Source organism: Lepidochelys olivacea (genome assembly GCF_965140295.1).
Source record: "Lepidochelys olivacea isolate rLepOli2 genome assembly, chromosome: 7".
Lineage (NCBI taxonomy): Eukaryota > Metazoa > Chordata > Testudines > Cheloniidae > Lepidochelys > Lepidochelys olivacea.
The window spans coordinates 34,455,027-34,479,490 of record NC_140417.1 but is presented as its reverse complement, the minus strand read 5'-3'; the positions used below and the strand labels follow the sequence as shown (position 1 = coordinate 34,479,490).

The 24,464-nt window shown below is 43.7% G+C and overlaps 1 protein-coding gene across 2 annotated transcripts in view; it reads right to left on the bottom strand.

Moving 5' to 3' along the window:
- FAM120A (family with sequence similarity 120 member A) overlaps positions 1–24,464 on the bottom strand; it is a 118,044-nt gene that overhangs the window by 39,411 nt on the left and 54,169 nt on the right. For both annotated transcript variants that reach the window (XM_084633549.1, XM_084633548.1), the window contains exons 9-10: positions 22,567–22,791; positions 8,613–8,787 (exon numbers count right to left, since the gene is read on the bottom strand). In XM_084633549.1, the coding sequence (XP_084489675.1) occupies positions 8,613–8,787; positions 22,567–22,791 (400 nt within the window). The remainder of the gene's footprint in view (positions 1–8,612; positions 8,788–22,566; positions 22,792–24,464) is intronic.

Here is a 24,464-nt window from a genome sequence, read left to right as displayed (position 1 = left end):
TCACCATGAATTTCAGCTGTTTGCATAGGTGAAAAACCATACCTCAGGGCTGTGGCAACTTCCTGATGAGATCTGTCTTTGATCAGGGATAAAAGTGGGATAAAAGTAAATGACATCACCTCAGATATGTCACCACTATCGACAGACATTTTGTAAAGACTCTTGGTTCTATGGAGAGACTGAATGGTATCACTTTGTATTGGTAGCGACTGGACTCCACTGTGAATTGCAAGTACTTTCTGCAGGTAGGATGGATGGTGATATGGAAGTATGCATCTTGTAAACAGCCATGAAACAATCTTGAGCCTGAAGGGCAAGGATGATGGAGGCTAGAGTTACCATCCTGTATCTGAGATGGTAGATATATTTGTTCAGTCTTCTCAGGTCTAGAATAGGACAAAATCCCCTTCTTTCTTTGGAATAAGAAAATATCAGAATTAGAAGCCTCTTCCCCTATACTCCAGAGGCAATTTCTTCTATGGTTTCTAGGCAAAGTAGGAAAGCCACTTATTTGAGCTGATTTTCACGAGAAAGGTCCTGAAGAGGAGCAGGGAATGGTGTCAGCAGGGGGTGAGGACCAAAATTGGATGAGAGAGCTATGGGTGATACTTTCAGCACCCACCTGTCTGTTCTCATAGACCATGCCTGAAAGAAGAAAGCAAGGTGGCGTACAAAAGTCAGAGTTTAGAGATGGTCCCTGAGTGGGTCAAGTATGGCTATGAACTCTTGTGAAAACCTGCTCCCTGGAAGCCAGTGCAGTGTGACAACAGTTGAGGAAGATGCCTCCTCTGAGAAAACCTCTGTTTCTTCCTGGGCGGACATTCAGATCATCTGTATTGGTGTTAGAAGTCTTCTGCCTAGTTTGCCCCAGCACCTAACAGGCTTACAGTTTGTGGTATGTGCCCACAGAGTGGAATGTCCTGGAATCTTTGAGGGACTGTCATCTGTACGAGTGCTAAATAATTCTGTGTCCTTGAAGGGCAAATCCTCAGCTGTGCTTTGCGCCTCTTTTGGAACACCAGAGGCTTGCGGACACAAAGCTCTGCAAATAGTCACAGAAGTGGCCGCAGATCAAGCTGGTGTCCCCTATGCATCCATGGCTGCCTGTTAGCAACATTTTAGCTGTTCGCTGTCCTTCCACAATAATGCTTTTCAAATTCTGCTCTGGAGTCTTATATTCACCTTCACAGCTAAACTTCCACACTACCCCAAATTGTATCTTACAAATAAGGCCTCGTAACTGACAATTCATAGCTGCAATGATGCTGATTCACTGTCCTTTATTCCAAGTAAGTAATTTTTTAGAGCTGTGTCTTTTGGGGTGCTTGTAATCTGCTTAGTCTGTTCATGGGTCAAAGAGACCAGCAAGGAAGGTGAGTGAGGAGTCAGCACAGAATGGAATTGGATGGTGTAACCAGATGTTATAACTTCCGACATCCAACAGGTGGATGTCATCTTTTCCCAAAACACCCAGATTGGTCAGATAGTTTCTAAATAACAGGAAAAGAGGAGGAGAGTGGAACTTTGAATCTGAATGGTAGCATGGTTTTCAGCTCTCAACCTGCATATCAAAATGAATACTTGCCAGATGAAGTCTGCTATGTAGTCTTGTTTGCAGAGGTCAAGGTCTCTTGTTCTGGAATCTTGGCCATTTCCCGAGTGGCTTAGACATTCTTTGCTCAAACGATCTATGCAGAACAAAACTCTGAAATGACTGAGGCCTGTTATATTTTCTTCTGTTAGCAGGAGTATAGATGCCAAGAGAACAGAGGATCACTCTGGATTGTTAAGTGAACTAAGCGACTCAGCTGTCCTCTCACTGAATAGTTTTGATTCCCCAAATGAGAGTGTTTGGACCTCTTTTGGATGGAACCAGGATGCATGAAGCATGACTACTGCAGTAGCCATGAATCAGGACACCATATCTGCTACATCCAAAACAGCCTGTTGAGGTGGCTTGGCTGTAAGATTACCCTCAGAGATGATAAACTGAAATTGTTCCATGCTCTTATGGTAGTTGCTCAATAAAGTAAGCAAGCTTATTATAATTGATGTTGTCGTATTTTGCCATAAGAACTTGATAGGGTACTTTGCTACTCTGAATTGCAAAGTGGTGAATAAGTAGATCTTACGACCAAAGAGATCCAAATGATTTTGATTTTTCATCATGATGTTGTTTTAGAAAGCTGCTGGTTACGTTCATTTGCTACATCACCACTAAAGAATTAGGTACTGATTGGGGAAAAAAGGGTCCTCAGATCCTTGTGACGGTATATAATATTTCATGTGAGTTCTTTTACATGTTGGAGCTAAAGTTAGAGTTTATCAGACTGCCTGAGCTGGCTCCAGCGGGTCATCATTAATTGGCAGGCCTACTCACCATGTGGCTGAAGTGTGGAAGTTCCATGAAATTGTGTGGAGCTTCTTGGATTTCTTCCAAAGGGATCTGTAGTGATTCAGCTACCTGTTTCATCAAGTCCTGAAACTGCTTAGAATTGCCAGCATATAATGGTGGTGAAGGCATCACAGCCTCATCAGGCTGGTACTAAAGTTCCCTTTTCAGTATGTTGTTCCTCCTCATATGGCTGTTGAAACTGATGCAGAGGATCTTATGGTAGAGCTGGCTGCTGCCACAAATTCACTTTCTCAGAATCCCTCGTTATTCTGAGATAATACTCATTATCTCATGAGTTCCACAAACAGCCTGATGTGCCCCATACTGATATGGCTAAGGACCCCAAGGTGACTGGTACCAGGTCATTTGAGGGTGGTATTATGTATCTGTCCTGTCTAGATCTTGTAAATCCCTATCTGAGTGGAACTTTGTGGAGGAAGCCATGGAAGAGTAATCTGGTGAGTTCTTCACATACAGGTAAGAATCTGATGAACAATAAACATCTGATTCAAATGAGAGAGCCAAAGATGGTAGAGTGACTGGAGACAGAACTCTAGACCTGGACAGTAATGCAGAGTAAGATGGTACTGGAGACAATCTTGTGTCCAGTACCAAAATATCTATACACTCTGCTAGTAGAGATGACTCTGGTACTTCTGAAATTACCAAGTCTTTAGACAACATTAATCTACTCATTACAGGTGACAAAAAGGGAGACGGCAACTTGGAAGCGACTTCCCTACGAGCCACTGTCGGTACCAGAGGAGCCATAGACTTACTTGGCACCAAATGGCCCTCCACAGCCTCATCAGCACTGCACACTTATTTAGAGAAGTCACAGCCAGTACCACTTACTTGCTAGGCATTGCAGATACACTCAGTACCATAGGCTTAGCAGAGGCAGTGAGTCTACTCTTTGTTAAAAGTTTACTCAGTACTAAGCTAACAGAGCCAGGCTTCAATGTCAGTACCATCTCAGCCTGTGCACTGACGGATTTTTCACACTTGGTGCTAAAGTAGTAATTTTCCTGATCAGTAACAAAGCACCAGTACTGAAATCTCCTAGAGCCTCAGCAATGTCCTTATCAGGACATGAAGTCTCCATAGCGGTGACTCCCTCAGGCAATTTCAGCCTCTTATTATCAACTTCTTTTTGAAGTGATCTAAGTTGGCTCCTGTGTTTAGAAGGTATTGTAACACCACTTTCAGTGTGATCTCCTTGCACTGTCCTACTGGTTGCATGGGTCCTGGGAGTCACAGAAACCAAACCTGACAGGGTACTCTGAATTTCTGCATTCCCTTATACAAATGCGGTCCGAGGCTCTGGACCTGAAGAGGCCCACACAGATCAATCTATGAGAAACATTTCTAATTTGGTTTCTCTGATCTTTTTAGTTATCCTGCCAAATGATCTACAAATATTAAACTTAGAAGAACATGAACTTCTGCTAAACAATAGAGAAAACGTATGTGGTTGTCATTCAAGGGAATAGCATCCCTGCAGACATCACATGACTTAAAGCAAGGAGATTAGGCATTCCCATCAAGAACACAGTAAACCTAGAAAACTAAACTCCCCCTTCTGACTAGAGAATTGAGATGACATGGGGGAAATAAACCCTATGTCCTAATAAACTCTCTCTAAAGCTATTTTCACTAACTATACAAACAAAACTAATCACTACACTAAGCACTAAACTAACACTACCTATTCATCTAAGTATTTACCATGTCAGTAAACAAGCTACCTAAAATGGACACTGCAGGACACTAAAGCCCCGTTTAAAGCTTAAGTGGTGAGGCACTGTCCCTAGATACCCTCAGTAAGGGGTACAAGGATAATCAGGCTGCACGTGTGGACCAGACACTGCTGACAAAAATCTCCAAAGGCACATATGCCCCTGAAGTAGAGTACCCATACTGTAAGGAACCAGATTATAGGCAGTCTGGCCTAGCAATCACAGCTGGGCTGAGGTCTGCACACTAGGGATGGTAGTCACCGAGCAGGAGCTGGAGGAATTGCAAGAGCCGGGTCCCATAAGCAAGAGTCAGGATCAGAGTCGGGCTGGAGTTGGAGACTGGAGATCAGAGGCTGTACCAGGTTGGATCAGGGTCAGAGTCAGGCTGGAGTTGGAGACCAGAGGCAGTTCCAAGCTGGAATCAGGATCAGAGTCAGGCTGGAGTCAGAGACCGGAAATCAGAGGCAGTACCAGGCTAGAATCAGGAGGCAGGAATGAGGGTCACAATCAGGCTGGGATTGGAGACCGGAGATCAAGCAAAGTCTGGCACTGCAGCAGGCTGAAAACTGTGCCATTGCCCAGGCAACTTTCTAGGGCAACTCCTGGGGTTAAATAGGGTGCTTGGCCAATCAGAGGGCTGCAAGGTATGTCACTCTGGGCCTCTTGGGCGATACTTCCTGCGATGCCTACTCTCCACAGTACTCCCCAGCTGTGCCTTTGCATGGCTTCCTTATGGCACTGTGGTAACATCAGCTGTCCCAAGCTCTGCAGATCCAGGTTCTAGACCCCAGATCCTTACACACAGCAACAATCACTCCAAGAAGTCGTAAGGGACTGGTGCAGGTGTTCTCGTTCTGCTCTTTATGCCCTCACACAGGTGAGTGGGAGCACAAGGACATGAATGGTACGGGCACAGCATAGTAGCTGCTGCTATTCAAAAGATTTCAACCTTGGGTGCATGCACACAGACCCATTTGTGAAGAACACAGTTTGGTTTTGTTTGGCCTTCTGAAAAAAAAAATAAGTTCACCAATTGCATCTTCTAACAGAATTTTTTTGTGTGACTTTGATAATTACATACAAAGAACATCACAATATAGAAGTATGGCAGTGGTCAGTTAGTTTATATAAACGTTTCATTACCCTACAGTTTGCATATTCAACGACAACACTGACACAGTTTACCATGTGTATTTCACAAACCTAACTCCGACTCATGACAGTTACACACTCTTAAACACACACACACTACTTACTATACATATTAGAATATGCAATATATATCTAACAAGTGAAGCTCGTGTTGACAGATTTCAACAATGAGTATTGTAGATCAGAGTTAAGGTTTGTATAACAAAGATGGCAGTTTTTTAGGCATCAGTACAGCCATTAAATGAATATATAAACTGTAATAGTAATGAATAATTTAGACACACTGCCTTAGCTGTTTCCATACTTTTTAACAGTTCATTTTCGAATGCTGCATGTTTTAGATGTATAGGGCATCTTAAATATAATGTAACTAACTCTCTGTGGTCTCCTTGATCTCTGTCCCTTCCCTCCTTCTTCTCCTCACCTTCCGCTTTCTGCTAAAATGGCTTGATTTTCTTTACTCATCCCATTTTGCCATACCCCTGGCCACCATAATAAAAAATAAAGAAATAAAAATACTTTAAATTGAAAAATCCCACATGAAATTAGCATGTAACCATCACAACCCTGAGCACTTCATTTGTATGTTTTATCTCTTGCCTTTACCCTTTAATTTTTGTCTTTTTAGATTCTGCAGAAACTGCATGTTCTTATTAACATTACCGTAAATTCTACTTACTAACAATCTTTCAGTTCCCAGCAAAAAGAACCTATTATCTGGAGGCTGCAGATAAGTGGAAGGCAGGTTTGCAGGGCTGCAGCCAAGGAAGAGAACGCTGGGATGTGCCGGTACCTCTCCCTGCAACCCCACAAACCTGTCTGCAGTTGATGCTCAGCACTTCTCAGCTCTTCCTCCCCTGGGTGCAGCCCCACAAGCAGGTTTATGGGGCTGCAGCCAGGGAAAGAAGCACTGGGACATGCTGAGATCAGGCCCCTCGTGCCAGAGTAGGGCACAGCCCGGAGAGCACAGAGGTACCATGCAGTCCTGCAGGGCCCCAGCATCCCTACTCCCCAAGGAAAGCCACCAGTATCCAGGCTGCAGCCTGCCCCTTCCTGCTGCTGCCCTGTCCAGATCCTCCCCTCCCAGCTGCTGGCAGGTTTGCAGTGTTGCAGGCAAGGAACGCATGTCAAAAAGTTGTCATACGCGACAACCTGTTGCCAATATCCAAATATTATTAAAGTAAATGGGACAGAACTGGCTCCTGGAAAAATGCTATTAACCAGAAGTCATTAATATCAGGATTACTATTAAGTGGAACCCACTGTATTTCTTACTTATAATCCTTATTTGCACCAACATGCTTGGGCAGAGTTGAAAACTGAACTTCTCGTGAGCTCAAGTTCTGTGTCTTAATTACAGGTACTGCACCCTAGCACAATAAGAACCACAACCACAATTGGGGCGCTGGCATACTACTGCAATAAACACATAACAACATTGCACAAGAATTTCCTACATTAAAAGAAAAAGAAAGCCTCTGCTAGGAGTTTTCTACTCACAGAAGCAAATGACTATAGCCAACAGAAGTGATTCAGAAATTTAAGGCAAGTCAATAAATGTTGAACTGGCTGAAATAAGAGACATTTTACTTCTAGTAACATAAAAGTTTAAGGAGACCAAAAGTGAGAGTTGGTACCCCTATTTCCTTGTTACCAGCGCCACACTTACTAAGAACACCAGAGGATAGTGAGAGCTAAGTCAGCAGCAACTTCTGCCTCCACAGACTAAGGAAACTCTGAAGGGCAGTGTAAACTAAGGGAGGGAAGAGGGGGACCCAGCCAAGTAGCTCAAAAACTCTAGGGAACTCTGTGCAGTTTTTCAAGAGAAAAAAGGAAACCTGCATAAAGCTAAGATAGTTAAGGGCTTCAGCACTTACAGCTTTAAGCACTTTAGCTATTTAGGTGCATAAAGTAAATGCGTAAGTAAATCTATACAGCAGCTTCAAGACAGTAATCCAAGTCAGCAACAATGAACATTGCACAGAACTTTATTTCAAAGCCAATCTCCTAAAACTCTGTTAACACAAGTGTGTCTAGAATCTACATGTGTGAACTTGTGAGTTTGGAAATTATTCTGTTTGAGAAAGAGGTGGATTTAAAAAAAAAAAAAAAGACTCAGAAAAGGGATAATTTGACTACTTATTTCAAAACTATTTCTTACTTTATGACTTTTGAATCTCAGTGAAACTAGAGATTGAATCTCCTGCCTATAAGGGTCACAAAATATTTCACAATAGTTTGTTCCAATTAAAAATTGGTGGGAGGGAGGGGTGTAAATGAAAATAAGGCATACAAATGATTACTGTATGTAGCCTTAGACAAAGATTGCAAATGACATCTTCACAACAAACAAATCTAAATATTTGCTTTTTAAATTTGGTCTACTGACAGCAGAATCCTACAAATAAATGTTACCTTTTCTCCTGTTGACAATCATCTATTTAATACTTTGCTTTTCCTTAACCTTCCCAAGATCTTGTTACAGAGGTTTAACCACTTTTTGGTATGTGTTTGACATTAAGAAAACCTTTCCATATATAAACTGAGGTTTTCTCAAATGAAATGAATCACTGGCAACTACAGATCTGAAAATGTGTACAGCTGATTAATGTCAGCACTAGCACTCATGCTTTTGACTGCATTAGCAAATGGCCTCTGTAACAAATCTGCTCACAAAAAAGTGCAGTTTTTAAATTGTTAGTTGGTTTATGACTAAGTTGCTATACCTGAAGCCTAAGTAAACTACAGTGTAATAAAAATAAAATTTTCATGTGTCGATGTTTGAAAGCTAAAAAGAGAAACAAAACTAAATTCCACTGAAATACACTAGACAGAGTATTTTGGAAACGCAGAGGAAAAAACAGAGAAAACTGACATATGCATTTAACATTTCTGTGAAAACTATGTTAATATTTGTGTGAGAAAGGAAAAGAAATTTCTTACATTCAATTCCTAACATAATACTTTGAATCTAAAGAGCACACCAGGACCAAAAATGACAGACTATTCAAGAAAAGTCAGGCAGTAGCCAGACTATACATTTTCTTTCATGTTAGTGTTCCAGCTATAAACCTCCAATTTTGCTTATTGACTCCTTTTTTAGTCATTAAACAATTACAGAGAATAAATATAGTAAGAAAAAAGATTATAAAGTAATTTATTTATAAGGACCCATAAAATCTGCCACTTTTGTCCTGACAGAACATTAAAATTTTATCTCAGTGACATTCATGAAAGCCTAATAATTACTCTCATTTTTGATCATGCTGAAAATGTGCATAAGATTATGGAGTTTTGAAGAGAAAAACGATGGCTAGAGTACATACATTCTGGTGGAAGTCTGTTCTTTCTAAAAGCAAGCCTTTCAGTTTTCTTTCTGCTTTCTGCCAAACTAAACAGGACTCCGTAAACATACTGACGAACTGGCCTATAAAGCAGAGCAGCAGGAGGCAGGTCTTTGTTGGCTTCGTCTTCAATAGAAACGGCAATTTTGATTTCACCCTTTGCATGGAAGAAAGCAGAATAATATTGCACATATGTATATATATATATATATTTTCCATTCAACATAAAAGTAAGTATGCTAACGCAATCCTGCTTTAAAACCATTTCAGTCATATATTTAATCAATACAAAAGATATATTTGAAGAACAGATGCCTAGAGTTAAGCTAGAATTTAGAGACTACTTTCAAAATCGCAAGTGACTTAGCAGCACATGCCTCACTGATTGTATGCTCCTAAATACCTTAGAGATTTTGAAAATCTTCCCCGTAGTTCCCCCCAGTCTGAAACAGGTTTTTGCTTCTCAGTCACTGCTACACACAATTATGCAGGTGACGCAAAGCCTTTTAAATAGCCAAGAAATATATTAATAAAGCAAAAATATTTAAAATTGAGCATTTTACCAGTAAAGAAACAATTAGCGATATGATGAATCTGTTTTTTTTAAATGGATCCCAAACACTAGTCAAATTGCATTCAAAGACTTAACTGGAAAAGTCAGATATGACAATATTTTGAAAATTGGTAAAAGCTGCTTTAGAAATTTAGAAGTGTATTTGTAATTAAAATATGCCTTAAGTAAAGCTATGTAGCTATCCATTTAATGCCTTGCATGGCTTGTACTAAGTTTTGACTACTAAGTGAACAATTTAATTTAAAATGCTGTATAAACTGAAAAGATACATAAGGTGAATATACAACAATTTTAAAATAAAAATAAAGTGCATAGCTTACTTTTGTGTTCACTATGAAAAAGGATTAATACAATTACATAAGTATAGCGCCTCTTGTAGATAAAAACTTTTGGGAAAGGGCAGCATTGAGTACAGGGCTGAGGGCCAGGGCTGTCTGACTTATCGCAACTCTAGTCCCTGGTTGTACTGGCTTGGGGCAGGTTGCTTAACTCTGTCTCAATCTGCTGTCTGTAATGTGGGAAATAAATACTATCTACCTTACAAGGATGTCATAATGTTAGTATCTGTTCTCCCCCTGGTTCAATGTGGCTCTTGACAGGGCAGAACTCTGCAAGTATAGTGTCCTTATGCAAGTGGTCCAACCTGACTGCTTTCTACAAGCCCTAACCTGGAAGAATTTTTACAGCAATTTTCTAATGAGGTACAAATGGGCCCAGATGTATCACTTATTAACCTAGACATGGACTATTTTCTTTACTCTAATTGTCTCAGTCTATCACTAACCTCTTCCTATCGTAGAGACATTCGGGGGCTCTTGGAGAACACAAAAGTAGATCAGTGTCTCTCCAACCTTTTGAGGTCAGGCTTTTTACAGGGTTTGACACTTCAACTCCCTATTAAAGCCCCCCATGTCTTGGAGTCTTTGTGGAGTAATAAGCAGATTTTAAAAATGCCCATTTTGAGCCACTGTATACCAGATATCTCAATACTTTCTCTTGTGTGAAGTCATTGCTCAATGAGCGAGTGTAAGAAGTCCATTCAACTTTCTAGTTTCATTGGATATCAGTGCCCTAATCAAGATTCCCCCACAAAGATCACATCTGTGTGGCTGTCTGACTACATATTAGAATGACCTGATTAGTGTGAAGCTAGAGAATCACAAAGTACATTCATTTCTTGGGATGCATCCTACAAGCCATTAAGTGGTGATATTTGATGTTTTCTAGAATATGCTTTTTTCTCCCCTGCTCTTTTCTCCACTCTTTGTAATTCTGATTTTTTGAGGATTGTATCTTACTGGACACTCACCCATATGTCCCCCATCAAGAGTTTGGTGGTTTTTTAATAGAAAGGAATATGTTTACCCTCTGTATGAGTGCTTACTCATTTGCCCCTTTCTGAGCACCAAACTTGTACTGATCAGTTTTCAATAAATCATCATCATGAATGCACAGCTGCAGGGTGTGTACAAACAGCTCACCCTATAAATATTACAAATGCTGAAAGCTTTTTTTGTTTTTGTTTTAATGTTAACAGTGTTTCCATAATGAACAAGATTGCCATTTTGGGCCATCTACAAAGCCTTTAGCATGTTTTTTAAGTTATCAAAATAGTAGTGCCTGTGTGCTTGCCGTCAAAACATTCCAGTGTCACATAAAGGCTCACCTGTAAATTTACTAGCAATACAAGTAGAAGTTAGGCTGAGGAACACCCGAGTTATACTACTCTAGGTCCACGTATCAGCTGCAATGTCCTTGGACTGTGGCGATTCAGACTTACTCTGTTCTGTAGATCAATGTTTGATTCATTCATATTTTAAGATGTCTGGATTTGTATTTAGATCAAAGATTCATACATCCCTACTTATAAATATACCGTATCAATAAGCGTTTGAACACTTGGAATTAGAAAATCAGTCTTGTCTTCCATTTCAAGGACAGTGGTGTGATTTTTTGAGGGTAATTTACACAAGGCAGCATCTTAAATTAGTCCACACATGTTATCTTGTCTTCAAATTTTGAAATTAGGGAAACTGTACTGAACATACAGAAGGATGAAGATCACTAGACTGTGTTAAATTTATGGGGAAAATAATAAGGACATAACCTATCAAATAAGCTTCTATAAACCTTTTCAACCACAAAAATTACTCCTCCCTTCTAAAAGGACAAACATAAGTTAAATTTAGCAAAAGTAGATTTTAAATGTATGTTTTGACAGAGGCTCAACTGCAAACTTCTCTCTGCTTACCACAAATTATACCACCCCCATGGCTTTAAAGGCTGATTGTGTTTAGTTTTACTGAGAGAGACGTGGTAGATGAGGTAATATCTTATTACCAACTTCTGCTGGTGGAAGGTACAAGCTTTCAAGCTTCATAGAGCTCTTCTTCAGGTCTGGTGAATGTAACCAGAGTGTCTAAACTGGTACAAACTGTTAAGCATAAGGGGTTCACACATGCAGTAAGAGATCACTTAAAATTAAATGGGCAATTAAGAGTTACTAGGCAAACAACTAACATCACTTTCTATCTGTTAATTTTAAATCTTAACTATTCCTTATTCCTATTCTATTCTGACAAACTCTGCACCAATAATTTCTGTAGGGTCATAGACTATAGTCTATCACGTACACACAGAAATGCCACCAATACCAATGTGAACTGCACAAGTGGATCAAGAGTAGTATATGTCCCTAGTAAGATTCCAGCAGGGTCAACCAACCTGTACCCGCCCCAATTTTTTTATTTTAAATAGGCCTCTTAGGAAAATTAAAAGCATTCACTACTAACTTACCTTTCTCCTCAGAGTCTCAATTTAAGATGTTAAAATCCCAATTTTCTCTATAGTATTACATATTATACAAACACATCAATGAGTACAAGTATTCAATATTTTGTTTATAAACTCATGTACTTTACCCACAATTAAAACTTTATTTTGTCTTTTTCTTTTGAATTAAATGCCTTACAAGCTGTATTCCAATCAGCAACAAGAGCTCTGAAGTCACATGGGAAGGTAGCCAACATGACACAATACTGTTACATCAATCCCCTTCCTCTCAGATTTTAGGTTTTCAGTGTGCTGCAGAATGTTGTACTGATGTAGAAACTGGCAGGGAAATGCAGATTTTTGGAAGCTCGGGAGGGGGTCATTGAGGCTTTTGGTATCCATGAAGGTATGAAAGTTGTGTTTGATACCCAGGAAGTAATCAAGGCTTTTGGTACTTGGAAGGGGATGAACTGTGTATCCTCCCCTCCATTTAGGGGAAGGGTAGAGGTGTTTTTAATTTTTGAAATGGGAGAGTAATAATCCTTGGTAACAACTAGCTGCTCCACTGCATCCTTCCCCAATATTTACCACTACCATCCAGCAATGACAAATAAGCATATTAGTTAACCGTTTCTGATAAAATGGTCATTTAAACTGTCATCAGACTTCAGTGTTCACACCCAAGAGAGGAACAATGAAGTTCATACCTCTCAGACCTTTGTTTTAGGCTCTTGGCAAACTCAGAAAACATTGCATCAGTTACACTCAGTTTATGTTTTTAAGGTTTCCCCATAAACATGAGCGCTAGAGACAAATGAAAGCTTTAGATTCTGGAAAACAATTATGTGGCCATTTAAAAATAATCCACAATTATGTAACAATTTACATGGCAATGTAATCATATAATAGATTGGACCCTGCCTACAGATGTCAAATAGCATTTCTATTCACTGAAAAAACAGATCAGTCTTTAAATACTGATTGCCCTACTGTATTCAATGCAAGAGTCCCTAAGTTTATTTATTTATTTATTGCTGGAACAGATTCCTCACAATTTAGGACAGGGGTGGCTCCGGAGCTGCATGTGGCTCTTCATAAGTTAATATGCAGCTCCTTGCATAGGCACTGACTCCGGGGCTGGAGCTATAGATGCTAACTTTCCAATGTGCCAAGGAGTGCTCAGTGCTCAACCCCCTACCCTACCCCCCCTCCACCCCTTCCCCTGAGCCTGCCGTGCCCTCACTCTCCCCACCAGAGCCTCCTGCGCACCGCATAACAGCTGATCGCGGTGGGCAGAAGGCGTGGGGAGGGAGCCGAAGGCACAGATTGATGGGGCTGCCAGCGGGCTGGAGGCGCTGCAGGTTGGAGAGGGGGGAGCTAATGGGGGGCTGCTGACATATTAGTGTGGCTCTTTGGCAATGTACATTGGTAAATTTTGGCTCCTTCTCAGGCTCAGGTTGGCCGCCCCTGATTTAGGATAATTCTTCTTTTGATGTTTAATTGCTTGGATACTTTTCTGCATTCTATGATCACATATTCAGATAGTACGTTTAATCAACAACAACATCAAATATAGCATTTGACTATTGGCATAAAGAAATTAATTAGACATTTGTCCCACCCACCTTCGCTTCTGTGCTTTCCTTTTACGGATAAGGAAATGAAATGGAGAAAACGTGTATCAAAAGTGTATGTTATAGTTGAGAATTGAAATACAATGAAATTCAAAACTAAACTCTGATGCAGGTACACTTACACATTTCAATTCTCAATTATTACACTGCATTAATGTCTATTTTTGTACTGAAATAGATTGCTAAACAAATATTTGGAAAAACAGAGCTCCATGACAAAAAATAAGCTATGCAAAGATTAACAGAAAATTTAGAAGCTCAAAATTAAGTGTCTGATTTGCCAATTTTGGTAGACTTATAGAAATTATTATATTTATGTTGTTGCCAGGGTAATTAATAGGTTTGTTTAGTGTATTTTTAAAAGATTATCAAGGGTGCTCAAAGCTTTAGATGGGAGATATTTTGCTACCAAGTAGTTAAAATCCAAATTAACATATATATAGTAAATACCTGAAGTCAGCATAGAAATTTGTGTTAAACTTCACTGTGCATTGTTCATATAATTTAGAAACGGAGGTAAACTCACAAGCAGGAATCCTAGTTTACCATGATAACCCCCCCAAAATTCTCCAATAAAAAAAAAAAAAAAAAATCAAAAATCCACAGTTTTCCGCAATTAAAATGAAACGTTGAACTTTAGTTTCCCTAGTCATAATATATATAAGTATCAGATGAACAAAATGTTTTACTGATATACAGTAGAACCCTGTTTATCCAAGCTTCAGTTATCCGGCTCTCCGTATTAACCAAATCAGCAGCCACCCAGGGCTGACCACCCAACCTCCCCACCCCATCTTAAATTAAGGGATACAAAGGTCTTTGCCAATCCTCATGATTATTCCAATTTTTGACTATCCGAACTGGCTCTGGTCGATCAGATAAATCAGATCCACTATAAATTTAAAGCGCATTGAAAAAAAAACAACCACAAGAGGAAGAGGTTATGCACACTGATAAGTGACACTGGTACTTTCAGTAAAATTTAATTAACATTTAGCATATATTTTTATTTTTTCACAAAATGTAAAACCTAAAAATTCTCTGTAAAAATGCATATTCCGCATTTTTCCACGACAAATGGATTTCTAGGATCCATGCTCACAAGATAAGAGAAATGTATACAATTTTAGTTTTAGTTTTTGATATGCAATGTGGTTAACCACAAGTCCTCTGTGAATTAAAAAAAAAAAAAAAAGTCACAGCTAAGCATTTTTGTGTGTAAGTCAAGTACAGTAAAAGCTTTTTTATCCGGCATGTTAGGGAAATGGGGGGTGCCGGTAAATGAAAAATTCCAGTTAACTAAGGGAGGGGAGGATTTGGGTGCAGGAGGGGGTGCTGGGCACGGGCTCCGGGAGTTTGGGTGTGGAAGTGGGCTTAGAGTAAGGGGTTGGGGTGCGGGAGAGGGGTGCTGGATCCGGGTAGCACTCACCTTGGGCGGCTCCCTGGAAGTGGTGACCTGTTCCTGCTGCTCCTAGTGAGAGGTGCGGCTAGGCGGCTCTGCGCGCTGCTTCTGTCCACATGCACCGCCCCTGCAGCTCCCGCTGGCTGCAGTTCCCAGCCAATGGGAGCTGTGGAGCCAGCACTTGGGGTGGGGGCAGCGCGCAGAGCCACCTAGCCACACCTCTGCCTAGGAGTAGCAGGGACAGGTCACCGCCTGCGGGGAGCTGCCTAAGGTGAGAGCCACCCGGATCCGGTACCCCGAAACCCTTCCCACACCCCAACCCCCGCCCTGAGCCCCCTCCCGCACCCAATCTCCCTCCCAGAGCCCACGCCCTGCACCACCTCCCGCACCCCAATCCCCAGCCCCTCAACCCCTCCCACACACCGAACCCCTCATGGCCATTCGTCCACCTAGGAGCAGCAGGGACATGTTGCCATTTTGAGGGAGCCATGCACAGAGCCTACCGGCCCCATGCCAACCGGACTATAAACTGGACTTTCAATGAAGATCAGAAATGCCAGTTTATAGAGCTTTCTGGTTGGTAAAGTGCCAGATAACGCAGCTTTTACTGTATTAGGTTTTACTTGTACGCTTTATATTTAATGTGTGGGGGAAGGGCAAGTTTACATAATTTTCTCCAACCCCCCATTCAAACATTAGAGCATGATGCACATTTTTGTAAAAGTGATTTTCAGTATCTACTTTGTTGGGAAATCAAGCCTTTAGAAATGGGGCAGTGTAGCAAAGGGGTGTGGCCTCCCTCAGAGACTGACAGTGAGGGAGAGCCAGATGCCCCTTGGTGGGTGGAACCCGGAAGGCCTAGGCCGCCACACCGGATGCAGAAGGGCAGGACAGGAACAGGAAGTATAAGAAGCGGGCCCTGCAGCTCAGTTGAGCAGGAGCTGCCAACAGAAGCAGATGCTTCCAGAACACTGCTGGAGCTGGAACCTGCGGAAGACTATGGCCAAGGAGACCGTCAGGTACCAGGACTGCGTGACATGCCCAATGCTGAGGAGTTGCTGGGACTGCCGCTCGCAGTGTACCCCAGGGAGACCAAGGACAACCAGAGTTGCCAGCTGTCTGGTTTTCAACCGGAACGCCCGGTCATAAAGGGACCCTGGTGACTTCAGTCAGTACTGCTGACCAGGACGTTAAAAGTCTAGTTGGCAGTGCAGACCGGCTCCCTACCTGGCTCCACGCAACTCCTGGGAATCTGCCGGCATCTCCCTTTGGCTCCTAGGTGAATGAAGGGTCACAGGGGTTTGCGCACTGCCCCGCCCCCAGTTCAGCAGTTCCCATTTGCCAGGAGCCATGGCCAATGGGAGCTGAGGGAGTGGCAGGTGTGGGCAGCACCCAGAGCCACATGGTCGCACCTCCACTTAGGAACCAGAGGGAGATGTTGCTGCTTCCCGGGAGCCGCCTGAGATAAGTGCCGCCTGGAGCTTGCACCCCAAACCTTCTCCCACGCCCCAACCCCCTACCTCAGCCCAGATCCCGTTCTCACACCCTGAACCCGTCACCCCCTCCCGCACCCCAACCCCCTGCTCCAGCCCAGAGCCCTCTCCTGCACCCCAAACCCCTCATCTCTGGCCCCACCCCAGAGCACACACCCCCAGCTGGAGCCCTCACCCCCTCTCACACCCCAACCCCCGGTCCCAGCCTCGTGAAAATGAGCAAGCGAGGGTGAGGGAGAGTGTGCGACGGAGAGAGGGGGGATGGAGTCAATTGAATGAGACAGATGTCCACTTCCACTTGAGCTCTAGATCAGCCCTTGACTAGCTAGTCGTCGAGGTATGGAAATACATGGACCTCCTTTCTTCTGAGAGAGGCTGCCACTACTGCCATGCATTTGGTGAAGACTTGCGGGGAAGCTAACAGGCTGAATGGAATCACCACAAACTGGTAGTGAGTTTGGTTCACTACAATCTTAGGAAACGTCTGTGGCCATGGAAAAATCGAATTGTAGAAGTAAGTGTCCTTCAGACTGAGGGCAGCATATTAGTCCCCTGGATCCAGTGAGGGAATGACAGAAGCCAAGGAAACAATGCGAAACACTAAGTTCTGGAGACAGCAGTTGAGATGACAGTGTCTAAAATGAGTCTGAAACCACCTTTGGCTTTCAGAATTAGCAGGAATAGAACCCCTTTCCTCTTAGGGGAAACAGAATCTCTTCCACGGCTCACAACCGAAGGAGGGATTGGACTTCTTGTTTCAACAGATGTTCCTGAGAAGTGTCCCTGAAGAGGGAGGGGGAAGGAGGGGGGAAGGGGAAGTAGACAGAAATTGGATGGTTTAACCCAGTTTTACTGTGCTGAGAACCCAACCGTCTGAAGTGATCAGAGTCCAGACATCAAGCTAGTGGGAAAGGCAGTTGGAGAACAAGGGGGTACCTGGATCCTATATCAAGGGGATTGCAATGCTGACCTCAAGCATCTTGTCAAAATGAGCACTCTGAAGATCCCAAGTGTCTGGGGCTGGACTGCGCAGGACCTGCTGAGGAAGATGGGGCAAGAGATCTGCACCTGAACCCCCTGCTCTTAATCCTCAGCTGATCCTATCTGAGTGGCCAAGAAAAGTAATGGCCCATCTGCTGTGGCCTGTACTGTTTCCTTGACCCTGCTGGTACACAGAGTCCCAGGGATTTCAAGGCTGCCTTCAAGTCCTTAAGACTGTGTAGCCCAACGTCTGTTTGCTCTGAAAAGAACGATGATCCTTCAAATGGGAGGTCCCACATAGTTTGCTGCACCTCATGGGGTAGCCCAGAGGACTGCAAGCATGAGCTCCAATGCGTTGTTACCGCTGTAACCATTGATTTGGTCGTGGAATCAATGGCCCCAAGGGGAGGCACCTGCCACAGTTTCCCCTACTCAACTAGGGAAGAAAACTCCTGTCTAGAGTCCTGAGGGAGCAGGTCCTTGAATTCTGACATAAGACTCCCACATATTAAAATCACAGCAACCCAGCAAAGCTTGCTGATTTGCTATGCGGAGCTGTAGGCCCCGTGGAATATGCCTTCCGACTGAACAAGCCCAATTTCGTTGGGTCCTTTGCCTTGGGCGTAGAACTTGCCTATGTTTGGCGATCCCTTTTGTTGGTGGCCACTATACCCAGGGAAGCGTGCGAGAAAAGGAATTTGTATTCTTTGTCCAGTACAAAATATTTTCGCTCTGTGCACTTTGCTGTCAGGAAGGAGAGAGGCAAGGGTGTGCAATAGGGCCTTGATCAGATCCATGACGGCTTCATGTAGTGGTAGTGCTAGAGGGGCAGCCTAAGAGACTATGTGTTGCCTCCTTGACCATTTCCACTTGGACCCCCAAGTTTGAGGCTACACACTTTAACAAGTCCTGGTATGCCTTGTGGTAGTCTTCTGGCGGGGAGACACCCAGTGTCAATATAGCCTTGTCCAGAAAGGAGGATGAGGCATCTAAAAACAGGCTGAGACGCCTCCGTTGGTTTACCAGCATGCACAAGAGCCTGCAGGGCTTCCTTTTGAGGCTCTGTGCCATGCTCGGTACCAGAGTCTTGATCCAGAGTCTCTCGGTGCAGTACTGGGGGAGCCCTAGCCTCCAAGACAACGGAATATGAGCACTTTGAGGGAGTGCCCTGTGGTGGGGGAAACCAAAACAGTTCCAAAAGGGCCACTGCAAAGCTGCCGGTCCCCAGTGGCCAAGCATTTGGAGGTACCACTGAACTTGGGGCTGTGATGGAATGGAAACAGCTTAGGGGAGCAGTAAGGTCACCCGTGCTGATGAGGGGAATACAATCCCACCTCTGAGAACAACAAGCTGTAATGCAGAGACCAGGGGGGTGCCATACCTCTCGGTACTGGAGAAGGTCACCGAGGTTAGATCTTGAGGCTGTCAACGAGGGTTTTCCCCTAGATGGCAGCCTCAGCACTGAGCGAGGTCCTGCTGATAATACCCTGCTGCTCGGTGGCACCAGCGGTGCCGAATCTTGACCCTCGGGGGCCACCAGTACCAGTAGGGTGAGAAGGTCCCTGGCTGCTACAAAAGCCTTGGGGGTCGACGTCACCACAAACAGACGGGAACACTGTCAGCCTTGAGGATGCGGCTCCTATGCAGGTGTCAGAGGAGCTTGCAGTAGCACCAGAGTTGCAGGCACCTGATGATGTGGTGCCAGGGCTGAAGAGCAGCCCAACACTGGTCTTGTTCTCTCTCTCTCTCCTTTTACTTTTGGCACCGGGGACTGGCTCTTCCCAGGTGCCAAAGAAGAAACACCATAAGCAACAAGAGAAGAGGATCGGTGCTGAGAGTCACGAGCTGTTGGAGGAGTGCTCTGTACCAAGGCTGGGGTGCTTGGTGCCGAGTACAAGTCTTAAGGTTGCCCTCACGAGGAGGGCCTTCAGTCATGCAACTCAGTCCATCTTGGTTTGGGGTCTAAAGTCCCTGCAGATTTGGCAGCGGTCTTTCCTATGAGCATCCCCTAAGCACTTGAGACAGCTCAAATGTGGGTTGCTCAAAGGCATAGACTTACTACACGAGGTGCAGGGCTAGAAACCTGGCGACTGAAGCATGCCCCAGCACCGGGGAAGCAGACAACCCCGCTAAACTAAGCTTGGAGGTGTCAAACTACCTAAGGACTAAAAACTACTAAAAAACTACTCAATAACTAATTCCTAAGTACTAAACAACAACTATTTACACTAAAAACTGGAGAAAACCACTAGAAGATAAACTGTCTGAGCAATGAAGGGTTCCAGCGACCATCATGGGTGGTGAGAAGGAACTGAAGAGGGAGTGGGGTCAGCAGGGTCCTTTATACCGGCGCTATGAGAATATGGCACCAGAAGGCGCTGGAGCTGATCCAACGGATACCGCTGGAGAGAAAAATTCCAGCAACTGTGCTTGGCACATGCACACACCTACATTGTGCCGGAATTGGAATAGACATGTGCAGGCACTTGAAGAATAAAGAACCCTTTGCAAATTCTTCAAGGAGATGGTCTCAGACATCCTGATTAACAAGAAGTATCGCTGTAGGAGATCTGGGCAGGAAGCAGGTAGCTGCTTTTTCCTTTCCCTATATCACTCATCCAGACAACAAGAGTTGTTGCAATTGTGTCAGACCAAAAACTAACAAAAAGTGCATCAAAAGTACAAAATCACAGACATCAAAAGCCTCAAATGAAGTCACTGTAGGTAAATAATGTCATCAGTCAATATATTATTATTCCTGGGGGAATTCGGTGCCGCTGCACAATGCAGAATTTTGCAGAAATTAACACTGTGCATGTGGAATTTCCTTTCCTGCACAGAAATGGGCTGCAGTGCTGCCAGCCACCACTAGGGGCCCCTGAGCCCAGCAGAGCCCAGCTAGCACAATGAAGACGCTGCTGGGGGTAGGGAGCGGGAGCTAGAGCAGTGGTTCCCAAACTGGGGTTCGCAGAACGTTACAGGGGTTGGCCAGAAAAATTTCACTAATGGCAGCCAAAGGACCCCAGGCATTGGAGGCAGCAGGTGGGACCCGGTTGCAGGGCAGACCGCCCGAGCCCCAGGGAGAGTGGGACAGGGCAGCTGGGGCCGGCAGCCCAAGCCCTGGTGGTCAGCGGGACCTGCAGCCCAAGCTCAGTGGAGCTCAGTTTACCGGGGCGGCCAACAGGGTCCAGAAGCAGGAGTCCCACGGAGTGCAGAGTAAATTTAAACTTAAATCCCTGGAAATATTCATTTTTAGGTGGGGGTTCACAAGATTTCACAATTTAGTGAAAGGGGTTCGAGGGCTGTTAAAGTTTGGGAACCACTGAGCTGGAGGGTTCCTGGCAGCTGCAGTTCCCAGCATGCCCTGAGGGAAGGAGAGGGCGGTGCGCAGGAAACTCCGTGCAAGCCTTGGACCGAGCATCAGGCTGTTTCCCCCTCTGGATCCATGGGCTCAGGAGGGAAGGGGGAGCAGGTATCTGGGGTTGGGGGGAGGGGAGGGTACAGCTGCGCTCTGTGGGTGGGGGCACGGGTATCTGGACTAGGGAGGCTCGGGGGGTGTGGGGGGGACGGGGTTGTAGGTGTCTGGCTCCGCGGCTTGGCTGGGGGGTGGGAGTGGACTAAGGGGCAGAGAAACAGAAACTGGATTGTCATAGGGGTTTCTTTAACTCTCTACTCCTGGGGGAATTTTTGTGTCTGTACTGTTACAGACATACTTGCTGACAAGTATTTAATTATAAATTACCAAAATAATTGAAACTGTGATGATGTAGTGTTATTTTGACAAATAAAATTTGCAGAATTTTAAAATATTGTGCACAGATTTTTTAATATTGTGTGCAGAATGTTTAATTTTTTGGCACAGACTTAAATTTTTTTAGCACAGAATGCCCCCCAAGAGTAATATCTATATTGCTATTGCACAGAGGAATCCCAGCCCCATTGGGCTAGGCACTGTATAAACATACCAAAGAGACTGTCCATGCCTCAAAGAGAGCATGGCATGTACATCTGCAAATTAAACATTTTGGCTTTAAGGATATCAATGAGAATAATATAATATGGTTTAACGAGCCAGTGACTGGACTTATTGCTGCCACAACTGTTGTGGATGGAACTACAAGAGGCATTAAGCTGCTCTGAGGAGGAGTTATGAGAAGATGAGACAGGGTCAGAAGAATCAAGTTGTAGGATCTTCTCAGCCTGCACTTAGAGGGAGGTTTGGATTGAATCTTGTCCTCTGAATCTATACTAAGCAAAACCAAAGACTTGTGCCAAGGCCATCATTGCATCCTAATGACTGAGAGATAGTGCTGACCTCTGATAGTTGCAAAACACACAGCTTTGGGAAATCCCATTAAAACTACACTGAATCAACTGGCATTGACACAGCCTCTTTGTAGTAAGATGAGGAACTCTCCTCCATTGCCATGGAAGATTTGCTCTCCAAGGCCATCCAGAGAGATTTCTGTTGGACTTAGTGAGCAGAGCAGGGATGTTCAAGTGATCTCCCTAAGACCTGTCTGCTTGCCATGTATTTGCTGGGCATTCAAGATAGCAATCATGTTAATCCATAATGAAAATTTTATGGCCACACCTGGAGGAATTTCTTAAAGCTGCTGGGCTGTTTCTCTTCAGATACACCAAGAGAAAAAGAAACAGTGAGGGGAACAAGAGAGCCAGACAACAATCACATCAGTATAAATACCTAAACAATTCTGAAACAGGTAATGTCAGAGAAAGACTGGCAGAGGTGCCAAAGCCTCAAGAAGCACCACACACACCAAACTTTTTTAAAATAGAAAAGGAAAAAAATAGAGAAAATTCAGGGGGAAAAAAATCAGCTATTCTGTGAGTAAGCAGTTTTAACAATGAGGGTCAGACACCTGTTGTGCAATTCACTCCCAGAGCTACTGTCTGGAGCTTCTTTTTCACCAATGGTTAGAAGTGTTAATAGGTCAGAGCTTAGATCTAAGCAGGAGCAAGTATGCATCACCCCTGATGATACTGTCTGGTCAGGTGTTTAGGTATGGATACTTTTACAGAATCACTGTTTCACAATACATGAGTTTTAGAGTCATACCTTGGTTAGGACATGAAAGATGTAGGGATACATTAATCCCTTCTTGTGCCTGTGTTCTGCCACTCTTAATACTTCAGGTGCTACAGGAGGCAATGGAGGGGTGGTAATATCCATATGGTTCCTGGTGGGCATTGACAACAGACATGGGATTTGTGGACTACTGGTTTGATTCCCTTTGACTTCGGCTGCCTGGCTTCCTGAAGAGGCAGTCGAGGAACCTTCTGCCTGTAATACATCATATGAAAGAAAATATTCTTTTATTGGTTACATAGAAAAATAAACTTGTACATTAACAGAAAAAAAGGCACGTTACACATCTCTCCCTGCACCCACAATGGGAACTTAAATTCATAACTTTGTTAGACACTAAAAATAATGGCCTTAATAAAGGCAACAGATTAATGGCTTATTACAACAAGCTGTAACCCTTTTTTGGCCTATGACTGCAGAGGTATTAACAGGCCACTTTACCTTGAATGGTCTCGCAGAATGTGTTAACTATTCACGCTAAACCATCTGTTTCACCTCTAATTTAGCTGTGACACTCTGGGTATGTCAACATAGCAGTGTAACTCAGTCTCAAGGGGTTATTCCATTGCTGTGTAAACTTCCAAGCTCCAAGGTCCTAGAGTCCAGACCCCAGCCCAGAAGTCTACAAAGCAATGAAATAGCCCTGCGAGCCCAAGTCGGCTGACACGGGCCAGCCTCAGGTTTTTCTTTGCTGTGTAGACATACTCTCTGGGGCCTGATCTACACTTGAAAATTAAGTCTGTTTAACTACATTGGTCAAGTGTGTGAAACATCCAGACCCGAGCGATATAGGTAAGGTGACTTAAGTCCCTGTAAAAGCAACGAAGAGTCCTTGTGGCACCTTAGAGACTAACAAATTTATTTGGGCATAAGCTTTCGTGGGCTAGAACCCATTTCATCAGAGGCATGGAGTGGAAGGTGTCAGTATTCCATCTGTCCCACTGCCCCTTGTGTAGTACCATGCTGTGCACCTTCTCTCATATGGGCATACCACGCTTATTCCAATTATTGTTCCAGACTTCCCATTACAGTGGGCCCGAGAAGGTTGGGTCGTGGTTGTCTAGTACACTGAGGGGGAGGGCTTACCACATTACTTATAGGTTATAATTAGTGGCTGTTCTCTAGGGGGTTGTGCCCCCCGTGATCATTTCCATATGCAACGTAACACAAATACAGTTAACAATACACCAGCTGCTATGATAATCCACAGCAACACAGAGTCCTGACCACTGCAGTATGGTCCAACATCCTGGCCAACACCAAAACCACTGCTTCTCCTCCTTTGTTAGGGTTAAAATTTTGTCAGCGCCATCCTGTAGTGTGTATTGTAAGTGTGTCCAACTGTTGGTGCTTGCAGCAAGTTGCTCTTGTAATCATTGTGTACTCTTGTACATATTGTGTGTCCACTGAACATCCACAGTGAAATCTGGTATTGTCTAAACCAATTCAACTACTTGGTAATGCATAGGGTGGTAGGTGCTGGTTCGATTGTTTACAACGATTAAGTCCACTGATCCATTGGTGTACCATAGTCCAGGTGGCAGTGTATAGAAGTTCATAATTTCGCCTCCCAGTGTTATGTTGCAGGATTACACACATTCCCAACAGAATATACCGTACCCCATATACACTACCCCTAAATGCCCCCCTTTGCAATAGGCCATTGATCCTGCTCCTCCATAGTCATAGGAGAGGGGTACATCTATATTCCTCCTCTGGATATATAACTGATGAAGTGGGTTCTAGCCCACAAAAGCTTATGCCCAAATAAATCTGTTAGTCTCTAAGGTGCCACAAGGACTCCTCATTGTTTTTGCTGATACAGACTAACATGGCTACCACTCTAAGTCCCTGTGTCGACAGTGCTA